Here is a 24,642-nt window from a genome sequence, read left to right on the forward strand (position 1 = left end):
ACGGTGTGAGGAAACCGGAGCACCCGAAGGAAACCCACGGAGACACGGGGAGAACGTGCAAACTCCACCCCAAGCCGGGAATCGAAGCCGGAATCGAACCCAGGTCCCTGGCGCTGTGAGGCACAGTAAGAAGTCTCACAACACCAGGTTAAAGCCCAACTGTGTCGGTATGCGCAATCTTCTTGGAGATCCTCTCCACTTGGAACCGGCAGTTTGCGGTGTTGATGGTAGCCATGATGTGGAGATGCCGGCTTTGGACTGGGGTGGGCACAGTAAGAAGTCTCACAACACCAGGTTAAAGTCCACCAGGTTGTGAGGCAGCAGTGCTAACCACTGTGCCACCCAAGCAGTCTTGTGCCTGCTCTCTTTCTCTCTCTCTCCCTCCACATGCTGACAGATCAGCTGGAGCCCTTTCAGCACTATCTCACATCTCTTGGCATCATCTGCAGGGTTTGAGAAGGGAAGGGAGAACTACATTTCCCGACAGGGATTGAGGGTTTCCTGGTTTGCGCAGTGAAAAGCCGGCCTCTTTCCACACAGAGCTACCCTCCCCTGCCTACAAGCTGCCTCCAACAACGGGAAAGGGAAGGTCAGAGCGAACGGGGCAGAAAGTAACCCTTAGAAGTGACAGCTTGCAAAAATCAGGAAACACTGAGGAGGCTCACTCATTCCCAGACATTATTATTTCTGTTCTGTCTCTCTAATTGGGACTGGATAAGTTGAATGGGAAATATTTTAGAGTGATTCTTTTTTTAAGAATTGGATTGTTGCCGGGAACTTCAGGCTGAATAGATATATATACATATTGCTGCCTTTCAAATCTCCTCTGGATTTCTCTCCTTGTTCCTCTCTCTCTCTCTTTACTGTGTGTCCTGTGCTCCGAGCAGAGAGAGAAGGAGGGAGAGAGAGAGAGAGAGGCAGTGGATGATGTGGAGGTTAGCTGCCTGTACGGTGCTGCTGCTGCTGTTGCGCTCGCTGACCGAGCTGCCCTGGCCGCTGCTCAGCGCCGCTACCTGCGCTCTCTACCTTGTGTCCGGGGGCCGGAGCTACCTGGGCATCTTCCTCAAGACCATCGGCCGGGATGTGCAGTGAGTACACAGCGATTCCTCCCTCCCTCTCCTTCAGCCCTCCCTTCCCTTTGTGCTGCCCTCCTCCCCCGCGATCCGATTGTATTTGTCCTTGTCAGAGGAAGATATTCTGGGTTTAACCCGGGAGGGAGAGAGAGAGAGAGAGATGGATGGAGGGAGGGTTGGTTGGTGCTGATTTAATCACTGGCTTATTGCAGCTTAGCTCTGGGGCGAGGCATCAGCCCCAGTCTATGTTGCAAGGCTGCCTGACTGTGCAATCTCTTTCTATGTGTGTGTATTTTTAAAACAGAAATGTAGATGCCACAAGCAAAAGGGCCAGCGCACAAGGAAGTGCCTTCTTGGGGAGTCGGTAACTCAGTCAATGCACCGCCCCCTGAACTGCAAATACCCAGATTTCAATTCCGCTCCAAAGGTCTGGGCTGGGTTCACCTGCCCCACACACTGGGTGAAGGGGCATTGCCGCATGCCCTCTGGGCTATGGAAGAGGGAGGGGGTGTTAAAATACAAATCAACCCTGGGTTTGTGTTCTCAGAGCATGTAGAAACATAGAAACTAGAAGCAGGAGTAGGCCATTCGGCCCTTCGAACCTGCTCCACTATTCATTTGATCATGGCTGATCATCGAATTCAGTATCCCCCCCCTTCCCCCCATATCCCTTGATTCCCCCCCCCATATCCCTTGATTTCCCCCCCCCCCCATATCCCTTGATTTCCCCCCCCCCCCATATCCCTTGATTCCCCCCCCCATATCCCTTGATTTCCCCCCATATCCCTTGATTTCCCCCCCATATCCCTTGATTTCCCCCCCCCATATCCCTTGATTTCCCCCCCATATCCCTTGATTTCCCCCTCCCCCATATCCCTTGATTCCCCCCCATATCCCTTGATTCCCCCCCATATCCCTTGATTCCCCCCCATATCCCTTGATTCCCCCCCCATATCCCTTGATTCCCCCCCCATATCCCTTGATTCCCCCCCCATATCCCTTGATTCCCCCCCCATATCCCTTGATTCCCCCCCCCCATATCCCTTGATTCCCCCCCCCCATATCCCTTGATTCCCCCCCCCCCATATCCCTTGATTCCCCCCCCCATATCCCTTGATTCCCCCCCCATATCCTTGATCACCCCATCCCTTGATTCCCCCCCCATATCCCTTGATTCCCCCCCCCATATCCCTTGATTCCCCCCCCATATCCCTTGATTCCCCCCCCATATCCCTTGATTCCCCCCCCCCATATCCCTTGATTCCCCCCCCCATATCCCTTGATTCCCCCCCCCATATCCCTTGATTCCCCCCCCCCATATCCCTTGATTCCCCCCCCCCATATCCCTTGATCCCCCCCCCCATATCCCTTGATTCCCCCCCCATATCCCTTGATTCCCCCCCCCATATCCCTTGATTCCCCCCCATATCCCTTGATTCCCCCCCCCATATCCCTTGATTCCCCCCCCATATCCCTTGATTCCCCCCCCCATATCCCTTGATTTCCCCCCCCCATATCCCTTGATTCCCCCCCCATATCCCTTGATTCCCCCCCCCATATCCCTTGATTCCCCCCCCCATATCCCTTGATTCCCCCCCCATATCCCTTGATTCCCCCCCCATATCCCTTGATTCCCCCCCCATATCCCTTGATTCCCCCCCCATATCCCTTGATTTCCCCCCCATATCCCTTGATTCCCCCCCATATCCCTTGATTTCCCCCCCCCATATCCCTTTATTCCCCCCCCCCATATCCCTTGATTACCCCCCCCCCCCCATATCCCTTGATCCCTTTAGCCCCAAGAGCTACAGAATCATTGAAGGACATCCTTGCTGTGTAATTTGGATAAATGTGAGGTTATTCACTTTGGAAGCAAAAACAAGAAGGCAGATTATTACCTGAAGTGAATTGGGAGAGGGGAGTGTGCAGCGGGACCTGGGTGTCCTTGTGCACCAGTCGCTGAAGGTAAGCATGTAGGTGCAGCAGGCGGTAAAGAAGGCAAATGGTATGTTGGCCTTCATTGCGAGAGGTTTCGAGTACAGGAGCAGGGATGTGTTGTTGCAACTATACAGGGCCTTGGTGAGGCCACACCTAGAGTATTGTGTGCAGCTTTGGTCTCCTTGTCTGAGGAAGGATGTTCTTGCTCTCGAGGGAGTGCAGCGAAGGTTTACCAGGCTGATTCTGGGAATGGCGGGACTGATGTATGAGGAGAGATTGACGAGGTTAGGAATGTTTTTGCTGGAGTTCAGACGAATGAGGGGGGATCTCTAAAATTCTAACAGGACTAGACAGGGTAGGTGCAGGGAGGATGTTCCCGATGGTGGGGGGAGTCCAGAACCAGGAGTCACAGTCTGAGGATTCAGGGTAGACCATTTAGAACAGAGGTGAAGAGACATTTCTTCACCCACAGGATGTAGTTGATGTCAAAACATTGAATGTATTCAAGAGGCGGCTAGATATAGCAGTTGGAGCGAATGGGATCAAAGGTTATGGGGAGACAGCAGGATTAGGTTATTGAGTTGAATGATCAGCCATGATGGTGATGAATGGCGGAGCAGGCTTGAAGGGTCGAATGGCCTCCTCCTGCTTCTATCTTTCTATGTTTCTATGATATATATATAAAGGATAATGGAGCAGGAACGAGGCCATTTGGCCCCTCCAGCCTGCTCAATAATGGCCTGAAGGCATTGCCGAAGAGGTTCTCCAGAATAAGCCCTGGGGGTGAGGGACTTCAGTTATGAGATGGCACGGTGGTTAGCACTGCTGCCTCACAGCGCCAGGGACCCGGGTTTGATTCCAGCCTTGGGTGACTGTGTGCAGTCTGCACATTCTCCCCGTGTTTGTGTTGGGTTTCCTCGGAGTGCTCCGGTTTCGTCCCACAGTCCAAAGATGTGCTAAATTGATCCTTAGTGTCCCAAGATGTGTAGGTTAGGGGGATTGGCCATGGTAAATGTGCAGAGTTATGGGGATAGGACAGGTTAGTGGGCCTAGGTAGTGTGCACTTTTGGAGGATTGGTGTAGCCTTATGGACTGAATGGTCTCCTCCTGCACTGTAGGGATTCTATGGAGATAGGGGGCAACTGTCCGTATTGACAGATTTAAGGTGATCGGCAAATTAAGCAATGGCAATGTGTGGGGAAACATTCTTTAAACAGTGAGTGGGTAGAATCTGGAATATACTCCCTGAGGAGTGTGCTGGAGGTGGATGCAATCAAGGCTTTCAAAAGGGAATTGGATAATTATCTGAAGAGAAAATTTTTTTTTTTTTACAGGGCTAGGGGGGAAAAGGCAAGGGAGTGGGACTAGCTGTTCGAGAGCCAGCACCAAACGGCAGACTGAATGGCCTTCTGTGCTGTATACATTCTATGTTGTACGTCCAGGAAGACCTGATGAAAGATACGAGTGTTAGAGTTGCATTTCACAACATTGGGGTGCCCGAAAATCTCCTTACTGTTGGAATGCAGGAAATGTGGCACACAGCAAGATCCCACAAAATACAGTGATGTAATTCACCAGATTATCTGATTGTGGGGCACTGGTTGAAAGAGGACACAGTGTTCCCCCTTCACTGGCAGAGCCTTCCCACTCCTCTTCTAACAGGCAGGATGTTTTATACACATATTGAGGGGAGAGGACAGACAGGGACCTGGGTTCAGTATCTTGTCTGAAAGACAGTGCAGCACTCTCCCAGCCGAGGTTTAGTGTTCCGATATGTGGAGTGGGGACTTGGACCTTCCACCTAAGAGGTGAGAATGCTATCTGCTAAGCCTAGGTTGATGATGTGGAGATGCCGGCGTTGGACTGGGGTAAATACAGTAAGAGTTTTAACAACACCGGGTTAAAGTCCAACAGGTTTATTTGGTAGCAAATGCCATTAGCTTTCGGAGCGCTGCTCCTTCGTCAGATGGAGTGGATATCTGCTCCCAAACAGGGCATACAGAGACACAAAATCAAGTTACAGAATACTGATTAGAATGCAAATCTCTACAGCCAACCAGGTCTTCAAGATACAGACAATGTGAGTGGAGGGAGCATTAGGCACAGGTTAAAGAGATGTGTATTGTCTCCAGACAGGACAGCCAGTGAGATTCTGCAAGTCCAGGAGGCAAGCTGTGGGGGTTACTGATCGTGTGACCAGCCTAGGTTGACCAGCGGAGAAGTTGACAGGGCCATATCTACTGTTTGGTTCCACCATTAGTTCCTTAGTGTTAGGGGGATGTCAGGGGTATCAGTAGGGTAAATATGTGAGGTTATGGGGATAGGGCCTGGGTGGGATTGCTGCCCGTGCAGGCTCGATGGGCCAAACGGCCTCCTTCTGCACTGTCGGGATTCTATGATTGGCAATGAAGGACACGTATTTTTTTTTCAAAGTTTATTTATGAGTGTCACAAATAGGCTTACATTAACACTGCAATGAAGTTACTGTGAAAATCCCCTAGTCGCCACACTCCAGCACCTGTTCAGGTACACTGAGGAAGAATTTAGCACGGCCAATGCACCTAACCAGCACATCTTTCGGACTGTGGGAGGTCAGTGGTGACGTTCACGAGGGGTCATTGGTTCAAGGTGAGGGGGGGGAGGTTTAACACGGATATCAGAAGGACCTATTTTACACAGAGGGTGGTGGGGGCCTGGAATGCGCTGCCGGGCAAAGTGGTGGAGGCGGACACACTCGTAACGTTTAAGACTTATCTAGATAGCCACATGGACGGAGTGGGAATGGAGGGATACAAAAGAATGGTCTAGTTTGGACCAGGGAGCGGCGCGGGCTTGGAGGGCCGAAGGGCCTGTTCCTGTGCTGTATTGTTCTTTGTTCTTTTGAAGCACCCGGAGGAAACCCACGCAGAACGTACAGAGTCCGCACAGACAGTGACCCAAGCTGGGTATTGAACCTGGGTCCCTAATGCTGTGCTAACCACTGTGCCACCTTGCTGCCCACATTTGAACTCCACAGTGGCAAATGGGCAAAGGTATTGGGCACAGCCTTCAACTGCAGCAGAGATGGTGGCAAGTTGGCCATCCGACTTCCATCCCACCCAATTTCCGTTGCCCGTCGTACAGCCCACTGACGATGAGGGTTTTTTTTTTCCATTCGGCCAATCTGTCTTTAAATTTTTAAATTGCAGTTAACTGCATGTATGTAGATGGCAGCTGTGGACAGGACCAGCCTGAGCTCTGATGCCCTTTCCACAGTCCCCACCCGTTGACCAACACTGCCGACATGCAGGCCTTAGCAATCACCACGCAGAAATACGAGTTAGGACCAAGAGTAGGCCACTCGGCCCCTGGAGCCTGCTACACCATTCGATAAGATCATGGCTGATCTGGTTGTAATCTCAATTCCACATGGGTGGCACAGTGGTTAGCACTGCTGCCTCACAGCGCCAGGGATCAGGGTTCAATTCCAGCCTCGGGTCACTGTCTGTGTGGAGTTTGCACATTCGCCCCGTGTCCGCGTGGGTTTCCTCCGGGTGCTCCGGTTTCCTCCCACAGTCCAAAGATGTGTGGGTTAGGTTAGTTGGCCATGCTAAATTACCTCTTAACGTTAGGGAGATTAACAGGGTAAATACTTGGGGCTATGGGGATAGGACCTGGGTAGGATTGTTGTCAGTGTAGGTTCAATGGGCTGAATGGCCTCTTTCTACACTATAAGGATTCTATGATTCCTGCCTACCCCCAATAACCTTTCACCCTTTTGCTTATAAAAAATCTATCTGTGTCTGCCTTAAAAATATTCAAAGGCTCTGCTTAAACTGCCTCTTGAGTGACAGAATTCCAAAGACTCATCACCCTCTGAGAAAAAATATTTATCTTTATCTCTCTATTAAATGGGTGACTGCTTATTTTTAAACAGCGACCCCCTAGTTCCAGATTCTCTCACAAGAACACACAATAAACAGAAGCAGGAGTGGGCCACAGGCCCTTCAAGCCTGCCCCTCCATTCAATACAATCATGGCTGATCCATGGCGGCCTCAGCTCCTTTCCTGTGCCATTTCCCCAGAACCCTCTATTCCTCGATCCATCAAATATTTATCCAACTCCACTTTAAATACTTCTAATGACCCAGCCTCCAGCACCCTTTGGGGCAGAGAATTCCAGATTCACCACCCTCTGTGAGAAGAAATTTCTACGCCTCTCATTTTAAATGACTGGACCTTTATTTTGTAGCTATGTCTCCTTGTTCAAGACTCTCCCACTGGTGTAAACAATCTACCCTGTCAAACCCCCTCAGGACCTTATATGTTTGAATGGGGTCACCCCTCCCTCTTCTAAACTCCAAGGAATACAGACCCAGACTATTTATAGTATCTCTTGGTAGGACAATCCTATCATCCCAGGAATTAGCCTGATGAATCTCCTTTGGACTGCCTCCAATGTTAAAGTTTATTTATCAGTCACAAGTAGACTTACATTGACACTGCAATGAAGTTACTGTGAAAATCCCCTAGTCGCCACACTCCGGTGCCTGTTCGGGTACACTGAGGGAGAATTTAACATGGCCAACTCCTTGAGTACAATGCTGTAGGAGATTGATCCTTGCCACATCCACCCTGTCAAGATCCCTCAGGATCTTAAAGGTTTCAATCAAGTCACCTCCTAAACTCCAGTGGATGCAAGTCTAGTCTGTCCAACCTTTCCTCATAATCCAACCCTCCAATTCCAGGTATTAGTTTGGTAAACCTTCTCCGGACAGCTTCCAACACATTCAACTTCTTCCTTAAATAAGGAGACCAATAGTGGACACCGCAATGACCACACAGCTCAAGTGGTGAAGGGCACCTTGCTGTGAAATGGATCCGTGCCAGAGGAAATAGAAAACAATGATAAAAGCAAAATACTGCGGATGCTGGAATCTGAAACAGAAAGTGCTGGAAAATCTCGGCAGGTCTGACAGCATCTGTGGAGGGGAAATAGAGCCAACGTTTCAAGACTGGATGATTCTCTGACGAAGGGTCATCCAGACTCGAAACATTGGCTCTATTCTCTCTCCATAGATGCTGTCAGACCTGTTGAGATTTTCCAGCATTTCCAGTTTTTTTTGTGACGTACGAAATAAGATCTTTTCCTTGTTAGGTTTATTCGCAGGATGCAAGATTCAGATCTCTGCCTCCAAACTATTCCCCACCAGTGTCCCTGCTGGTGCTCTTTATTCATGTTCTCAGCCCTTAAGCATGCAGCAGGCGGTAAAGAAGGCAAATGGCATGTTGGCCTTCATTGCGATGTGTTGACTGAGAGTGTCTCGGAGGGGAGTGTTGAACCGTTGGAGAAAATCTCCATTACAAGGGAGGAAGTGTTAGGTTTGTTAGAGAATATAAAGACTGACAAATCCCCAGGGCCTGATGGAATCTATCCAAGGCTGCTCAGGGAGACGAGAGATTAAATCGCTGGGCCTCTGACGCAAATCTTTGTCTCGTCACTGGACGCAGGTGAGGTCCCAGAGGATTGGAGGATAGCTAATGTGGTCCCGTTATTTAAGAAGGGTAGGAAGGAAAACCCGGGTAATTATAGGCCGGTGAGCTTGACGTCCGTGGTGGGGAAGTTGTTGGAGAAGATTCTTAGAGATAGGATGTATGCGCATTTAGAAAAGAATAAACTCATTAACGATAGTCAGCATGGTTTTGGGAGAGGGAGGTCATGCCTCACTAACCTGGTGGAGTTTTTTGAAGAAGTGACCAGAATGGTTGACGAGGGAAGGGCCGCGGATGTCGTCTATATGGACTTTAGTAAAGCGTTTGACAAAGTCCCTCATGGTAGGCAGGTGAAAAAGGTTGGATCTCATGGGATAAAGGGGGAGGTGGCTAGGTGGGTGGAGAACTGGCTTGGTCACAGAAGACAGAGGGTGGTAGTGGAAGGGTCTTTTTCCGGCTGGAGGCCTGTGACTAGTGGTGTTCCGCAGGGCTCTGTATTGGGACCTCTGCTGTTTGTGATTTATATAAACGATCTGGAAGAAGGTGTAACTGGGGTGATCAGTAAGTTTGCGGACGACACAAAATTGGCAGGACTTGCAGATAGTGAGGAGCATTGTCAAAAGCGACAGAAGGATATAGATAGGCTGGAAATTTGGGCAAAGAAATGGCAGATGGAGTTCAATCCTGATAAATGCGAAGTGATGCATTTTGGTAGAACTAATGTAGGGAGGAGCTATACGATAAATGGCAGAACCATAAAGGGTGTAGATACGCAGAGGGACCTGGGTGTGCAAGTCCACAGATCCTTGAAGGTGACGTCACAGGTGGAGAAGATGGTGAAGAAGGCATATGGCATGCTTGCCTTTATAGGACGGGGCATAGAGTATAAAAGTTGGGGTCTGATGTTGCAGATGTATAGAACGTTGGTTCGGCCGCATTTGGAATACTGCGTCCAGTTCTGGTCGCCACACTACCAGAAGGACGTGGAGGCTTTGGAGAGAGTACAGAGGAGGTTTACCAGGATGTTGCCTGGTATGGAGGGGCTTAGTTATGAGGAGAGATTGGGTAAACTGGGGTTGTTCTCCCTGGAAAGACGGAGGATGAGGGGAGACTTAATAGAGGTGTATAAAATTATGAAAGGCATAGATAGGGTTAACGGTGGGAAGCTTTTCCCCAGGTCGGTGGTGACGTTCACGAGGGGTCATAGGTTCAAGGTGAGGGGGGGGAGGGGAGGTTTAACACAGATATCAGAAGGACATATTTTACACAAAGGGTGGTGGGGGCCTGGAATGCGCTGCCAGGCAAGGTGGTGGAGGCGGACACACTGGGAACGTTTAAGACTTATCTAGATAGTCATATGAACGGAGTGGGAATGGAGGGATACAAAAGAATGGTCTAGTTTGGACCAGGGAGCGGCGCGGGCTTGGAGGGCCGAAGGGCCTGTTCCTGTGCTGTATTGTTCTTTGTTCTTTGTATTGCGAGAGATTTCGAGTGCAGGAGCAGGGATGTGTTGTTGCAATTGTACAGGGCCTTGGTGAGGCCACACCCAGAGTATTGTGTGCAGCTTTGGTCTCCTTTTCTGAGGAAGGATGTTCTTGCTCTCAAGGGAGTGCAGCGAAGGTTTACCAGGCTGATTCTGGGGATGGCGGGACTGATGTATGAGGAGAGATTGACAAGGTTAGGAATGTTTTTGCTGGAGTTCAGACGAATGAGGGGGGATCTCATAGAGACTTATAGAATTCTAACAGGACTGGACAGGATAGATGCAGGGAGGATGTTCCTGATGGTGGGGGTGTCCAGGGGTCACAGTCTGAGGATGCAGAGTAGACCATTTAGGGCGGAGGTGAGGACACATTTCTTCACCCAAAGAGTGGTGAGCCTGTGGAATTCATTACCACAGGAAGTAGTTGATGCCAAAACATTGAATGTATTCAAGAGGCGGCTGGATATAGCATGTGGGGCGAATGGGGTTAGAGGTTATGGGAAGAAAACAGGATTAGGCTATTGAGTTGGATGATCAGCCATGATCGTAATGAATGGTGGAGCAGGCTCGAAGGGCCAAATGGCCGCCTCCTGCTCCTATCGTCTATGTTTCTATCAAACAATGTCCATCACCTGTCTATCTTTAACAACATAATCAACTAACCATTATTACCATTCCTTCAGTGCCACTGGGTCAAAAACCCTGAAACCCCTTTCCTAACAGTCAGGTGGTGTGTGCATCAATTAACAATTGTACACTGGAGACACGCTGGGACAGGATAGTAGGGCAGTTAGTCATGACCTTTTTGCCCAGTGGCTAAACTAGGCCAACGCAACCTGGACCCTGGATTGAATTTGAAGCCTCCCTGATCTGTTTCAGTCAGCATTGCGCTGGTGAAGTATATCTTATAATCCATCAGCGCTTATACAGTATTCTCAAGGATATTAGCTTGGTGTGTGTCTGAGATCAATTAATCATCGCATCCAGACATTTTTTGAAAGGCCTCCAAATTCTTTCATCATTCTCTTGATGGATTATTTCCCCCTGTTGTGTTTTTTATATTGGGGACCACATTCTGTAGTTTTAAAAAAAAGGTTAATTGCGCTAGCATTTATTGCCCATCCCTGAGGACAATTAAGAGTCAAACTCATTGCTGTGGCTCTGGAGTCACGTGTAGGCCAGACCGGGTAAAAATGGCAGATTTCCGTCCCTAAAGGGCACTCGTAAACCAGGTGGGTTTTTACGACAATCATTGGTCATCATTAGACTTATAAATCCAGATTTGGGTTTATCCAGATTTAGATTTAGCGCTATTGAATTGGATGTTAGGCTATTGAGTTAGACGATCAGCCATGATCATAATGAATTGCAGGGCTATGAAGAAAGCAGATGACAGTGAGACAAATTGGAGGGCTTTTTTCAAGAGTTGATACAGGAATGGTGGACTGATTCCCTTCCTTTCACACTATTCACATTCACTATTCTCTGATTTACAGGCAGATTTTATTATTAATTTTTACGGGATCTGGGCGTCGCTGGCTGGGCCCATTCCTAATTGCCCTCCATTTTCAGAGGGCATTTGAGAGTTAATCACCTTGATGTGGCTTTGGAGTCAGCTGTAGACCAGGCCAGAGGACCTAAAGGATATTAGTGAACCAGATGGGTGTTTACAACAATCGACAATGGTTTCATGGTCATCAGTAGAATCTTAATTCCAGATTTTTATTGAATTCAAATTTCACCACCTGCCATGGTGGGATTCGAACCCAGGTCCACAGAGCATTACACTGGGTCGCTGGATTACTATTCCAGTGACAATACCACTATGCCACTGCCTCCCCTTGGGGGAAGTCTTTCACCACTTCACTTTTAGCACGTGTGATTGAAACGTTCATTGGGGCTCATATTTTTCAACCATCCAGTCCATTTGCATTTAAAATTAATTAATGCGATGTGGGCATCACTGGCAAGGTCAGCATTGTCCTTGGGACGATGGTGGTGATCTGCTGCCTTAAACCGCTGCAGCCCATGTGGTGTAGGTACACCCACAGCGCTGTTAGTGGGGACGTTCCATGATTTTGACTCCACGAAAGTGAAGGAATGTCGATATATGGAAGGTGACGGCCTGGTGGTATTATCGCTAAACTATTAATCCAGAAAATCAACGAATATTCTGGGGACCCGGGTTTGAATCCCGCCACGGCAGATGGTAGAATTTGAATTCAATAAAAAGTATCTGGAATTCAGAATCTACTGATGACCATGAAACCATTGTCAACTGTTGGAAAAACCCATCTGGTCCTTTAGGGAAGGAAATCTGCCATCCTTGCCTGGTCTGGCCTACATGTGACTCCAGAGCCACAGCAATGTGGTTGACTCTCAATTGCCCTCTGAACAAGAGCAACTAAGGATGGGCAATAAATGCCGGCCAGCCAGCGGTGCCCATGTCCCCCGAATGAATAAAGAAAAATTTCCAAACCAGGATGGTGAGTGGCTGGGAGAGAAACTCAGGTGGTGGTGTTCCATGCGTCTGCTGCCCTTGTCCTTCAAAGTGGGAGAGGTCACATGTTTGAAAGGGGCTGTCATAGAGTCATAGAGGTTTACAGCATGGAAAAAGACCCTTCGGCCCAACCTGTCCATGCCGCCCCCTTTTTTTTTAAACCACTAAGCTAGTCCCAATTGCCCGCATTTGGCCCATACCCCTCTATACCCATCTTACCAATGTAACTGTCTAAATGCTTTTTAAAAGACCAAATTGTACCCGCCTCCACAACTACCTCTGGCAGCTTGTTCAAAGGAGCTTGGCTTCTTGTCAAAGGAGCCTTGGTGAGTTGCTGTGCATCTTGTGTGGAGAACACACTGTTGAATGGGAGAGTTCAAATGATTCTAAAACTTCCCTGTCTCTTTTTTTTAACTCGTTTGTGGGATATGGGCGTCGCTGGCTGGCCAGCATTTATTGCCCATCCCTAGTTCTAGTTTCCTGTTTTTCCCCATTGTACTGCAGAGTCACCTCATTGCTGAGGAACCTCCTCATCTCAAGCACTCGTGTGCACATCTGTGCTGTTAGGTACAAGAAAGACAGCTGCAGAGTAGAACAGGTGTGGCACAGCTGGAGGTCTCTGCTCCATTCCAACAAGCTGCCCAGGCACAAGCAACAGCAGAACATCTCCCTAATTGTGCATTCTTTACTATTCCCACTCCTGCTATGCTCAGTGTTCCACCAAATGGGAGTGGGATTGCCAATTAATTTCAGATCGATCCTTCCCAGTTAGCAGTGAGAGGGGAATAATACCTCGTCAGACTGGCCTCAATTAGAACCCGGATCCAAGAGATAAGTTTAAGTTTAGTTTATTTTATTAGTGTTACAAGTAGGCTTACATTAATACTGCAATGAAGTTGTTGTGAAAATCCCCTAGCGGCCACACTCCGGCACCTGTTTGGGTACACTGAGAGAGAATTTAGTGTGGCCAGTGCACCTAACCAGCATGTCTTTTGAGGTCATCATTAGACTTTTAATTCCAGATATCTATTGAATTCAAATTTCACCATCTGCCGTGGTGGGATTCGAACCCTGGTTCCCAGAGCATTACACTGGGTCTCTGGATTACTAGTCCAGTGACAACACCATTATGCCACAGCCTCCCAGTTTGAGGTCAGCACCGGTTAAGAAACATGATCGGCATGGTGGCACAGTGGTTATCGCAACTACCTCACAGCGCCAGGGACCTGGGTTCAATTCCTGGCTTGGGTCACTCTGTGTGGAGTTTACATGCTCTCCCCGTGTCTGTGTGGGTTTCCTCCGGGTGCTCCGGTTTCCTCCCACAGGCCAAAGATGTGCGGGTTAGGTGGAAACCGGGATAAACTCCGCACAGACAGTGACCCAAGCCAGGAATCGAACCCGGGTCCTTGACGCTGTGAGGCGGCAGCGCTAACCACTGTGCCACCGTGCTGCCTGTAAGGACAATGAACTTGACCCATTGACCAACTGGTGTTTTCCTTGTTTAGCTCACCAGTTTCCTTCATTCTGTGACCCAGCCACCTCTCGTGCATATAGATAGAGACTTATCCACCTTTATATATGGGAAACTGTCGCTCCTTTTGATTAAACCTCACTGAAAGAAGAATTAAGCTGCCGATCCACATTTATAACTGGGCGTATAGCCGCTGCTATCCTTTCTGATCCTAAATCCCAGCAATTGCGCGACGTTATTAGCGACTTTGCAGAGACTGGAACTACACATATTCAGTCTGAAGAAGAGTGAAGTGCTTTTCAAAGGCACAATTGCAAGACCAGAGTTTAATTTGAATAATCTAAGGTAGATATGGGCCTGTTTCGAATGCTGTACAGTTCTTTTTTAAAAAAAAGACTCGCATTTCTGTTGTTTGATTTTATTATTGTCACATGTATTGGGATACAGTGAAAAGTATTGTTTCTTGCGCATTATACGGACAAAGCCTACCGTTCATAGAGTACATAGGGGAGAAGGAAAGGAGAGGGTGCAGAATATAGTGTTACAGTCATAGCTAGGGTGGTAGAGAAAGATCAGCTTAATGTGAGGTAGGTCCATTCAAAAGTCTGATGGCAGCAGGGAAGAAGCTGTTCTTGAGTCGGTTGGTACGTGACCTCGGACTTTTGTATCTTTTTCCCGATGGAAGAAGGTGGAAGAGAGAATGCCTGGGGTGCGTGGGGGTCCTTGATTATGCTGGCTGCTTTTCCGAGACAGTGGGAAGTGTAGACGGAGTCAATGGATGGGAGGCTGGTTTGCGTGATGGATTGGGCGACATTAGCCTTTGTAGTTATTTGCATTCCTGGTATATAGCGCCTTTCATGACCACCAGTCATCTCAAACACGTTTTGCAGCCAATCGAGTACTTTGGAAGTATAGACATTGTTGTGATGTAGGAAACGTGGCAGCCAATTTGAGCACAGCAAGATCCCACAAGGGGCAATGTGATAATAACCAGGAATGTGATGCTGATTGAGGGACCAGTATTGGGACCAATATCTGGGAAAAATCCCATATTCTTCTTTGAAATAGTGCCATGGGATGTTTTACATCCTGCAGACGGGTTTTGCAGCATGTTATCTAAAAGACAGCACCTCCAACAGTGCAGTAATCCCTCAGTACTGCACTGGAGTGTCAGCCTTTTTGATTTTAAACTAAAGCCCTGGATTCGGACTTGAACCCGGAAACTATGCTGGTATATCTCCCCCAATACCATGACCTGTTATTCTCTGCAGTAACGGTCGTATGTGGCACCTTATCGAATGCCTTTTGGAAATCCAAATACTCCGCATTTACTGGTTTGCCTTTATCCACCCTGCTTGTAAAATTCTCAAAGAATTCAGACAAATTTGTAAAACGCAACTTGCCTTTAACAAAACCCCATTGACGCGTCACATAAGGATAGGTTGGGGCTAGGCAACTCTTCGTCAACTGGCATGGACATGATGGGTTGAATGGCCTACCTCCGAGTCATAGCGTTTGTGATTTTATTTCATAGAATCATAGAATGCCGACAGTGTAGAAAGAGGCCATTTGGCCCATCGAGTCTGTATCGATCACATTCCCACCCAGGCACTATTCCCATAACCCCACTTATTTACCCTGCTAACCCCCCTGACACTAAGGGGCAATTTAGCATGGCCAATCCACCTAACGAAGCAACTCATATTTTAAGCGGTTGTTCCTTATTTTCACTGACCTCCATCCGTTAAGGGACACCTTTTGTCCTTTCCTTCTAGAACAGTCTGTGGAGACTGAGTCTGGAAGTCTCCTCTCGCCTTTGCCTCTCTGTTTTTTAGCTGTGACTATGTGCACTGTGACCGCTGGCGACCAGAGGGAATTATGATCAGCAGCAACTCCCCCCACCATCAAACTGTCCATTATTTTACTTCATAGCAGTTAGGAGTCCTGGCAGTGAGAGGGCGAGGGAACGTGGTGGTGTAGCGGTATTGTCGCCCTACTAGAATCCAGGATAATGTTCCGAGGGCCCAGATTTGAATCCTGTCAGGGCAGGTGGTGAAATTTGAATTCAGCAAAAATCTGCAAATAAAACGTCCCACGAAACCATTGTTGATTGTTGTAACAACCCATCTTGTTCACTGATGTCATTTAGGGAAGGAAATCTGCCATCCTTACCAAGCCTGGCCTACATGGGGTGGCACAGTGGTTGGCACTGCTGCCTCACAGCGCCAGGGACCCGGGTTTGATTCCTGGCTTGGGTCACTGTCTGTGTGGATTCTGCACATTCTCCCCGTGTCTGCATGGGTTTCCTCCGGGTGCTCCGCTTTCCTCCCACAGTCCGGAAGACGTGCTGGTTAGGGTGCATTGGCCATGCTAAATTCTCCCTCAGTGTACCCGAACAGGCGCCAGAGTGTGGCGATTAGGGGATTTTCACAGTAACTTCATTGCAGTGTTAATGTAAGCCGACTTGTGACTAATAAATAAACTTTCACTTTATGTGACTCCAGACCCACAGCAATGTGCTACAGCTGACGCACATTATTACGATGTGGAGATGCCGGCGTTGGACTGGGGTAAACACAGTAAGAAGTTTAACAACACCAGGTTAAAGTCCAACAAGTTTATTTGGTAGCAAAAGCCACACAAGCTTTCGGAGCTGCAAGCCCCTTCTTCAGGTGAGTGGGAATTCTGTTCACAAACAGAGCATATATAGACACAAACTCAATTTACATGAATAATGGTTGGAATGCGAATACTTACAACTAATCAAGTCTTTAAGAAACAAAACAGCATGAGTGGAGAGAGCATCAAGACAGGCTAAAAAGATGTGTATTGTCTCCAGACAAGACAGCCAGTGAAACTCTGTGGGGGTTACAAATAGTGGGACATGAACCCAATATCCCGGTTGAGGCCGTCCTCGTGTGTGCGGAACTTGGCTATCAGTTGTAAGTATTCGCATTCCAACCATTATTCATGTAAATTGAGTTTGTGTCTTTATATGCTCTGTTTGTGAACAGAATTCCCACTCACCTGAAGAAGGGGCTTGCAGCTCCGAAAGCTTGTGTGGCTTTTGCTCCCAAATAAACCTGTTGGACTTTAACCTGGTGTTGTTAAACTTCTTACTGCACATTATTACAACAGCTCACTGTTCAGTCAAAACTATCAGGCAAAGCAGGGAAGAGATTAAAATTTAACTACAGCAAACATGCAAAGTTTGATCAGCAAAAGCTTCTGCCCTGATGCTATGTGGTGTTGAAATTCTAACCCTAATGAACGGACACCAGGAATGCCAAGAGTAAACCCCTTAAGTGCTGGAGCTGAAGGTCTGCTTTGAAATACAGATTCTTCTTCTGTTTCCAAGCGGATTTTTGCTTTGGATTGGAAAACTCAGGGTGTTCCTCGCGGAACATTCTAGAACTCTTTCAAATACAACAATTATCTGAAAAGGAAATGAATCGCAGGACCATGGTGAAAGGGCAGGGGAGTGGCACCCGGGCGCATTGGTCTGTCGGTGGGCTGGCACAGACACGATGGGCCAAACGGCCGCCTTCTGCACTTCCGTAGCCATTCTATCAATCTAGCAACAACAGTGCACAGAAAACCCTCCGCGGTGCTTCACCCTGGGGACAGAGAAGGGACAGGAATTCCGGAGCGGGAGAGAAAGATTAGGAAGAGTGCGTGCAAGGTGGGTTTTTGTTTCCAAAAGAGGGATGGAGGTTTGGAGAGTTCCAAATTCCAGAAAGCAGAACCAACAGTTAACTGCCCAACAAAATGCAAAGTCCAAAGATGTGCGGGTTGGGGGGTGGATTGGCCATGCTAAATTGATCCTAGTGTCAGGGGATTAGCAGGGTAAATATGTGGGGTTACGGGGATAGGGCCTGGGAGGGATTGTGGTTGGTGCAGACCCGATGGGCCAAATGGCCTCCTTCTGCATTATAGGGATTCTATGATTTTATGACTCTAAAACAATTCTTTCATCCCAGGAATCAGTGAATCTTCTCTGAACTGCTTCCAATGCAAGTCTGTCCTTTGCTTAAGTAAGGAGACCAAAACTATACGCAGTACTCCAGGAGCAGTCTCACTAATGTACCATTCATAGAATCAAAGAATCCCTACAGCGCAGAAGGAGGCCATTCATCCCATTGAGTCTGCACCGACTCTACGATGGATTTTACGCCAGCCCAACACGCAACCCTGCATATTTACTCCGCTAACCTCCTAAACCTACATATCTCGGGACACTAAGGGGCAATTTAGCGTGGCCAATCCACCTAACATGCACATCTTTAGCCCGTGGGAGGAAACCAGAGCACCCAGAGGAAACCCACGCAGACACGGGGAGAATGTACAAACTCCACACAGACAGTGACTCGAGGCTGGAATTGAACCCGGGTCCCTGGCGCTGTGAGACAGCAGTGCTAACCACTGTGCCACCGTGCCGCCCAATTGTGGCAACACTTACTATTTTTATACTCCATCCCTCTTGCAATAAAGACCAACATACTATTTGGTTTTATAAGAGGAGGCAGTTTATACAAGAACTGCACTAATTAGACCACAGCTGGATTTCTGTGTACAAACTCTTCTCTCTTCACCATGGGAAGGGTGTGATGACATTGGAGAGGGTGCACAGGATGGGCCATTTAGTGTCCAAAGATGTATAGGTTAGGTAGATTGGCCGAATGGCATCCTTCAGCACTGTAAGGATTCTATGATTCTATGAAGCCAGGTAGCTCTTCAACTAAAAATCAGGAATGCAGAAAAGATTTACTCGGATGCTACGGGGACTTGATGGTTTGAGTTATAAGGAGAGGCTGGATAGACTGGGACTTTTTTTCCTGGAGCGTAGGAGGCTTAGGGGTGATCTTACAGAGGTCTATAAAATAATGAGGGGCATAGATAAGATAGTCAACATCTTTTCCCAAAGGTAGGGGAGTCTAAAACTAGAGGGCATAGGTTTAAGGTGAGAGGAGAAAGATACAAAAGGGTCCAGAGGGGCAATCTTTTCACCCAGAGGGTGGTGAGTGTCTGGAACAAGCTGCCAGAGGTAGTAATAGAGGCGGGTACAATTTTGTCTTTTTAAAAAGCATTTAGACATGGGTAAGATGGGTAGAGAGGGGTATGGGCCAAATGCGGGCAATTGGGACTCGCTTAGTGGTTATAAAAAAGGGTGGCATGGACAAGTTGGGCTGAAGGGCCTGATTCCATGCTGTAAACCTCTATGACTCTATAACCTGCACAGACACAATGGGCCGAATGGCCTAGCGCGTCATAAATGTTCTGCATTTCTATGAATGGAAGAAAGTAGCTGCAGTAGTGTAGGAAACTTGGCTGCCAGTTTGTGCACAGCAAGATCCCACAAACAGCAATGGAACAAATGTGCAGGTCCCGAGTTTTAGCTGCAGGTTGGGGATGGCCACATGGTGGTCACGGCATTGAGAGAGTGAACATCTTTCAAAGTTGTCCAGTGGGACCCAGTGGAAGTGGGAAAAGTGTTTTGCTTTCCAATGCTGCCACCCCTCAGGGCTCAAGGCTTTGAAGGGACCAAGAGCTCTGTGTGTTGATGATTCTTTTTCTTGTTGTTTTTTGCCCCCTGTTACCCCAGTGCCGCCGGTGTCCTGCTCAAAGTCAAACTCAACGTCAAGCGGAACTTGAAGCTGAGCAACACTGTCCCAAAAATCTTCCACGAAGTCGTCCAGAGGCACCCGGACAAGACGGCGCTCATATTCGAGGGGACGGACACCAGATGGAGTTTCCGGGACCTGGACGAGTACTCCAACCGCGTCGCAAACTACTTTCACCAACAGGGCTACGGCACTGGCGACGTGGTGGCGCTGTTCATGGAGAGCAGGAACGAGTATGTGGGACTGTGGCTGGGAATGGCGAAGGTCGGCGTGGAGGCGGCACTCATTAACTTCAACCTTCGCATGGACGCACTAGCGCACTGCATCAACATCTCCAGGGCTAAGGCCATCGTGTTCGGGGGTGAACTCAACACTGGTGAGTACAAGGCCACGTCCATGGTAAACAAGAAGAAGCAAAAATGTTTCATGGCAGAAGTGCCTTCCCTGAGAGACATTGTTGAAACAAAAGAGGAAATGTAAATACTATACAGCTATCTTCCTCTAAGCAATGGCAGATTTTGTAGAATGTGCAAGTCCGAGAGGAGGACAACCATAGAATCCCTATAGTGCAGAAGGAGGCCATTCGGCCCGTCAACTATGTACCGACTCTCCAAAAGATTAACTTACCCAGGCCCAGCCCCTTGCCCGATCCCTGTAACCCCACACATTTACCATGGCCATCTAACCTGTACGGCTTTGTACCCTAAGGAGCAATTTAGCATGGCCAACCCACCTAACCTACACATCTTTGGACACCAAGGGGCAATTTAGCATGGCTAACTCCCCTAACCTACACATCTTTGGACACCAAGGGGCAATTTAGCATGGCCAATCTACCAAACCTGCACATCTTTGGACACCAAGGGGCAATTTAGCATGGCCAATCTACCAAACCTGCATATCTTTGGACACCAAGGGGCAATTTAGCATGGCTAACTCACCTAACCTACACATCTTTGGACACCAAGGGGCAATTTAGCATGGCCAATCCACCTAACCTGCACATCTTTGGACTGTGGGAGGAAACCGGAGCACCCGGAAGAAACCCATACACTCACAGTGGGAATATGCAAATGGCCAGTCTGTTTGCAACCTCAGTGTCACGTTTGACCTCAAGATAAACTTTCGACCTGTCATTCATGCCATCACTAAGACCGCCCATTTTCACCTCCGTAACCTCACCTGAAAGTGCCCCCGGAACAGCTCATCTGCCGATGAAACCCTCATAAGATCCCTCAGACTCGACAATTCCAACGCACTCCTCGTCCCTCCCTCTGTAAACCTGAGATCATTCAAAGCTCTGCTGCCTTTTTCTGAAGTCTGTGCTCGCTGACTTACACTGGCTCCCATCAAATAATGCCTTGATTTTAAAATGTTCTTCCTTGTTTTCAAATTCCTCCACAGCCTTGCCCTCCCTGTACCAGCCCCCTCCCCCGTCCCACAGCTCTCCATCTGAAAGCACCATGATATCAGATTCAAGTCATACTCAACAGGATAAATACTCGAAGGGAAAGAAATGGCCTTTCGGGGTCTATGGGAAAGGTTGTGGGAGTGAGATTCATTGTATAACTCTACCAAAGAGCTGGCACAAACACAACGGGCCAAATGGCCTCCTTCTATGCTGTCTCATTCCATGATTGTTCAGGGTCACAATGTCTGAATACCGGTTTAATTCAGATGATGGGTGGCACGGTGGCACAGTGGTTAGCACTGCGGCCTCACAGCGCCAGGGATCCGGGTTCGATTCCCGGCTCGGGCCACTGTCTGTGCGGAGTCTGCACGTTTTCCCCGTGTCTGCACGGGTTTTCTCCGGGTGCTCCGGTTTCCTCCCACATTCCAAAGATGTGCAGGTTAGGTGGATTGGCCATCCTAAGTTGCCCCTTAGTGTTAGGGGGACTGGCTAGGGTAAACGCATGGGGATAGGGCCTGGGTGGGATTGTGGTCGGTGCAGACCCGATGGGCCGAATGGCCTCGTTCTGCACTGTAGGGATTCTATGGACCTCAGCCACGCAGTCTTTCCATGATCCTAACATCCTGTCCGTCATGGAGGTACCTAGAACTGCACATGGCATTCCACCAATCAGCTGATCCTCTTGGGAAAATGACCAGTATCCTCATTCGACATCACTTCCTTGTTTTTGCAAGCAGGAAGACCTTTTACCCGCAGGGTTTTTGAGTTGAGTACTTTAGCAGAGGAGGCCAGTGAGGTTGAAGAGGCAATTAGATGTGTAACAGTGAAGGAGGGATTGAGGGAACCTGGCGAAGGACTGGTTGGGGCTTTTGCACAGCTTTCCTGTGTCCTCGATGTTGCACTGAAAGATGAGACTGCCAGGAGCAATCCGGGGTGAAGAGCTGAACCAACATGTCTGCCAGTGTCACTATTGCACCATTCAATCCGGAAAAGCATTGGGGAATGTTTGGAATGTGGCGGTATGTTGGCAGCATTTCAAAACTTGTTGTGGCTTTTGTTTCTCCATAAATGTTTCCAACGCATGCCGGATAAAGGTTAGATGGTTTGGTCTTGGTAAATTGCCTCTTGGCACAAAGAAAAGTACAGCACAGGACTTCCAAACTCATGCTGATCATGATGCTCTAACTAATCTAAAATAAACCTACTGCCCTTACTCATAGAATCCCTACAGTGCAGAGGAGGCCATTTGGCCCATTGAGTCTGCACCGACCACAATCCTACCCAGGCCCTATTCCTGTAACCCCATACATTTACCCTAGCTATACCCCCTGATACGAAGCGGCAATTTAGCATGGCCAATCCACCTAACCCGCACGTCTTTGGACTGTGGGAGGAAACCGGAGCACCCGGAGGAAACCCATGCAGACACGGGGAGAACGTGCAGACTTCACACAGACAATGACCCAAGGCTGGAATTGAACCCAGGTCCCTGGCGCTGTGAGGCAGCAGTGCCACCCAATCCGTATCCCTCTATTCCCTCCCTATTCTATGTGGATAAGCCTACTAGAGGAGAGGCTGTACTTGATCTGGTGCTGGCTAATGAACCTGGACAGGTGGAGGATCTCTCGGTGGGTGAGCATCTTGGGGATAGCGATCATAATTCTATCTCCTTCACAATAGCATTGGAAAGAGATAGGATCAGGCAGGCTAGGAAAGTGTTTCTCTGGAGTAAAGGGAAATACAGTGTCATCAGGGAGGAAATTAGACGGGTAAATTGGAAGGAGGCATTCTTGGGGAAAAGTACCGAAGGAAAGTGGAGGATTTTCAAGGAATGTTTGTCTGGAGCTCTGCATGACAACGTTCCGATGAGACAGGGGGGTGTTGGTAGGGTACGGGAACCGTGGTGCACGAAGGTTGTGATGAACCTGGTGAATAAGAAAAGAGAGGCGTACAGAAGGTTCAGAGAGCTAGGAGGTGTTAAGGATTTAGAGGAGTATACGGGATGTAGGAAGGAGCTTAAGAAGGAAATTAGGAGAGCGAGAAGGGGTCATGAGAAGGCCTTGGCGGGTAAGATTAAGGAGAATCCCAAGGCTTTCTACAAATATGTCAAGAGTAAAAGGATGAGATGTGAAGGCATAGGACCCTTAAAAGGTGAAGGGGAAAAGTTTGTGCGGAACCGTTAGAAATGGCGGAGCTGCTTAATGAATACTTTACCTCGGTATTCACGGTGGAAAGGGATCTGGGTGGTTGTGCTGCTGGTTTGCGGTGGACAGAAAGGATCGAGCATGTGGACATAAAGAAAGAGGATGTGTTGGAACTATTGAATGGCATCAAGGTTGGTAAGTCGCCGGGACCGGATGGGATGTACCCCAGGTTACTGTGGGAGGCGAGGGAGGAGATTGCGGAGCCTTTGGCGATGATCTTTGCATCGTCGATGGAGACAGGAGAGGTTCCGGAGGATTGGAGGATTGCAGATGTGGTCCCTATATTCAAGAAAGGGAACAGGGACAGCCCGGGAAATTACCGACCGGTGAGTCGAACCTCAGTGGTTGGTAAGTTGATGGAGAGGATCCTGAGAGACAGGATTTATGATCATCTAGAGAAGTTTAGTATGATCAAAAGTAGTCAGCACGGCTTTGTCAAGGGCAGGTCGTGCCTTACGAGCCTGGTTGAGTTCTTTGAAAATGTGACCAAACACATTGACGAAGGAAGAGCGGTGGATGTGGTCTATATGGACTTCAGCAAGGCGTTCGATAAGGTCCCCCATGCAAGACTTCTTGAGAAAGTGAGAGGGCATGGGATCCAAGGGGCTGTTGCCTTGTGGATCCAGAACTGGCTTGCCTGCAGAAGGCAGAGAGTGGCTGTGGAGGGGTCTTTCTCTGCATGGAGGTCAGTGACCAGTGGAGTGCCCCAGGGATCTGTTCTGGGACCCTTGCTGTTTGTCATTTTCATAAATGACCTGGATGAGGAAGTGGAGGGATGGGTTGGTAAGTTTGCTGACGACACCAAGGTAGGTGGTGTTGTGGATAGTTTGGAGGGATGTCAGAAGTTGCAGCGAGACATAGATAGAATGCAAGACTGGGCGGAGAAGTGGCAGATGGACTTCAACCCGGATAAGTGTGTGGTGATCCATTTTGGCAGATCCAATGGGATGAAGCAGCAGTATAATATGAAGGGTACCATTCTTAGCAGTGTAGAGGATCAGAAGGACCTTGGGGTCCGGGTCCATAGGACTCTTAAATCGGCCTCGCAGGTGGAGGATGCGGTCAAGAAGGCGTATGGCGTACTGGCCTTCATTAATCGAGGGATTGAGTTTAGGAGTCGGGAGATAATGCTGCAGCTTTACAGGACCCTGGTTAGACCCCACTTGGAGTACTGCGCGCAGTTCTGGTCACCTCATTACAGGAAAGATGTTGAAGCCATTGAAAGGGTGCAGAGGAGATTTACAAGGATGTTGCCTGGATTGGGGGGCATGCCTTATGAGGATAGGTTGAGGGAGCTTGGTCTCTTCTCCCTGGAGAGACGAAGGATGAGAGGTGACCTGATAGAGGTTTACAAGATGTTGAGAGGTCTGGATAGGGTAGACTCTCAGAGGCTATTTCCAAGGGCTGAAATGGTTGCTACGAGAGGACACAGGTTTAAGGTGCTGGGGGGTAGGTACAGAGGAGATGTC

At 48.6% G+C, this 24,642-nt stretch overlaps 1 protein-coding gene across 1 annotated transcript in view; it reads left to right on the forward strand.

Moving 5' to 3' along the window:
* The first annotated feature begins 556 nt into the window (after positions 1–556).
* LOC144503078 (long-chain fatty acid transport protein 4-like) overlaps positions 557–24,642 on the forward strand; it is a 76,404-nt gene continuing 52,318 nt past the window's right edge. Inside the window, exons 1-2 of the mRNA XM_078227578.1 lie at positions 557–1,088; positions 19,540–19,934. Of these exons, the coding sequence (XP_078083704.1) occupies positions 925–1,088; positions 19,540–19,934 (559 nt within the window). The 5' untranslated portion in view covers positions 557–924. The remainder of the gene's footprint in view (positions 1,089–19,539; positions 19,935–24,642) is intronic.

The sequence above is a fragment of the Mustelus asterias genome, chromosome 13, assembly GCF_964213995.1.
Source record: "Mustelus asterias chromosome 13, sMusAst1.hap1.1, whole genome shotgun sequence".
NCBI lineage: Eukaryota > Metazoa > Chordata > Chondrichthyes > Carcharhiniformes > Triakidae > Mustelus > Mustelus asterias.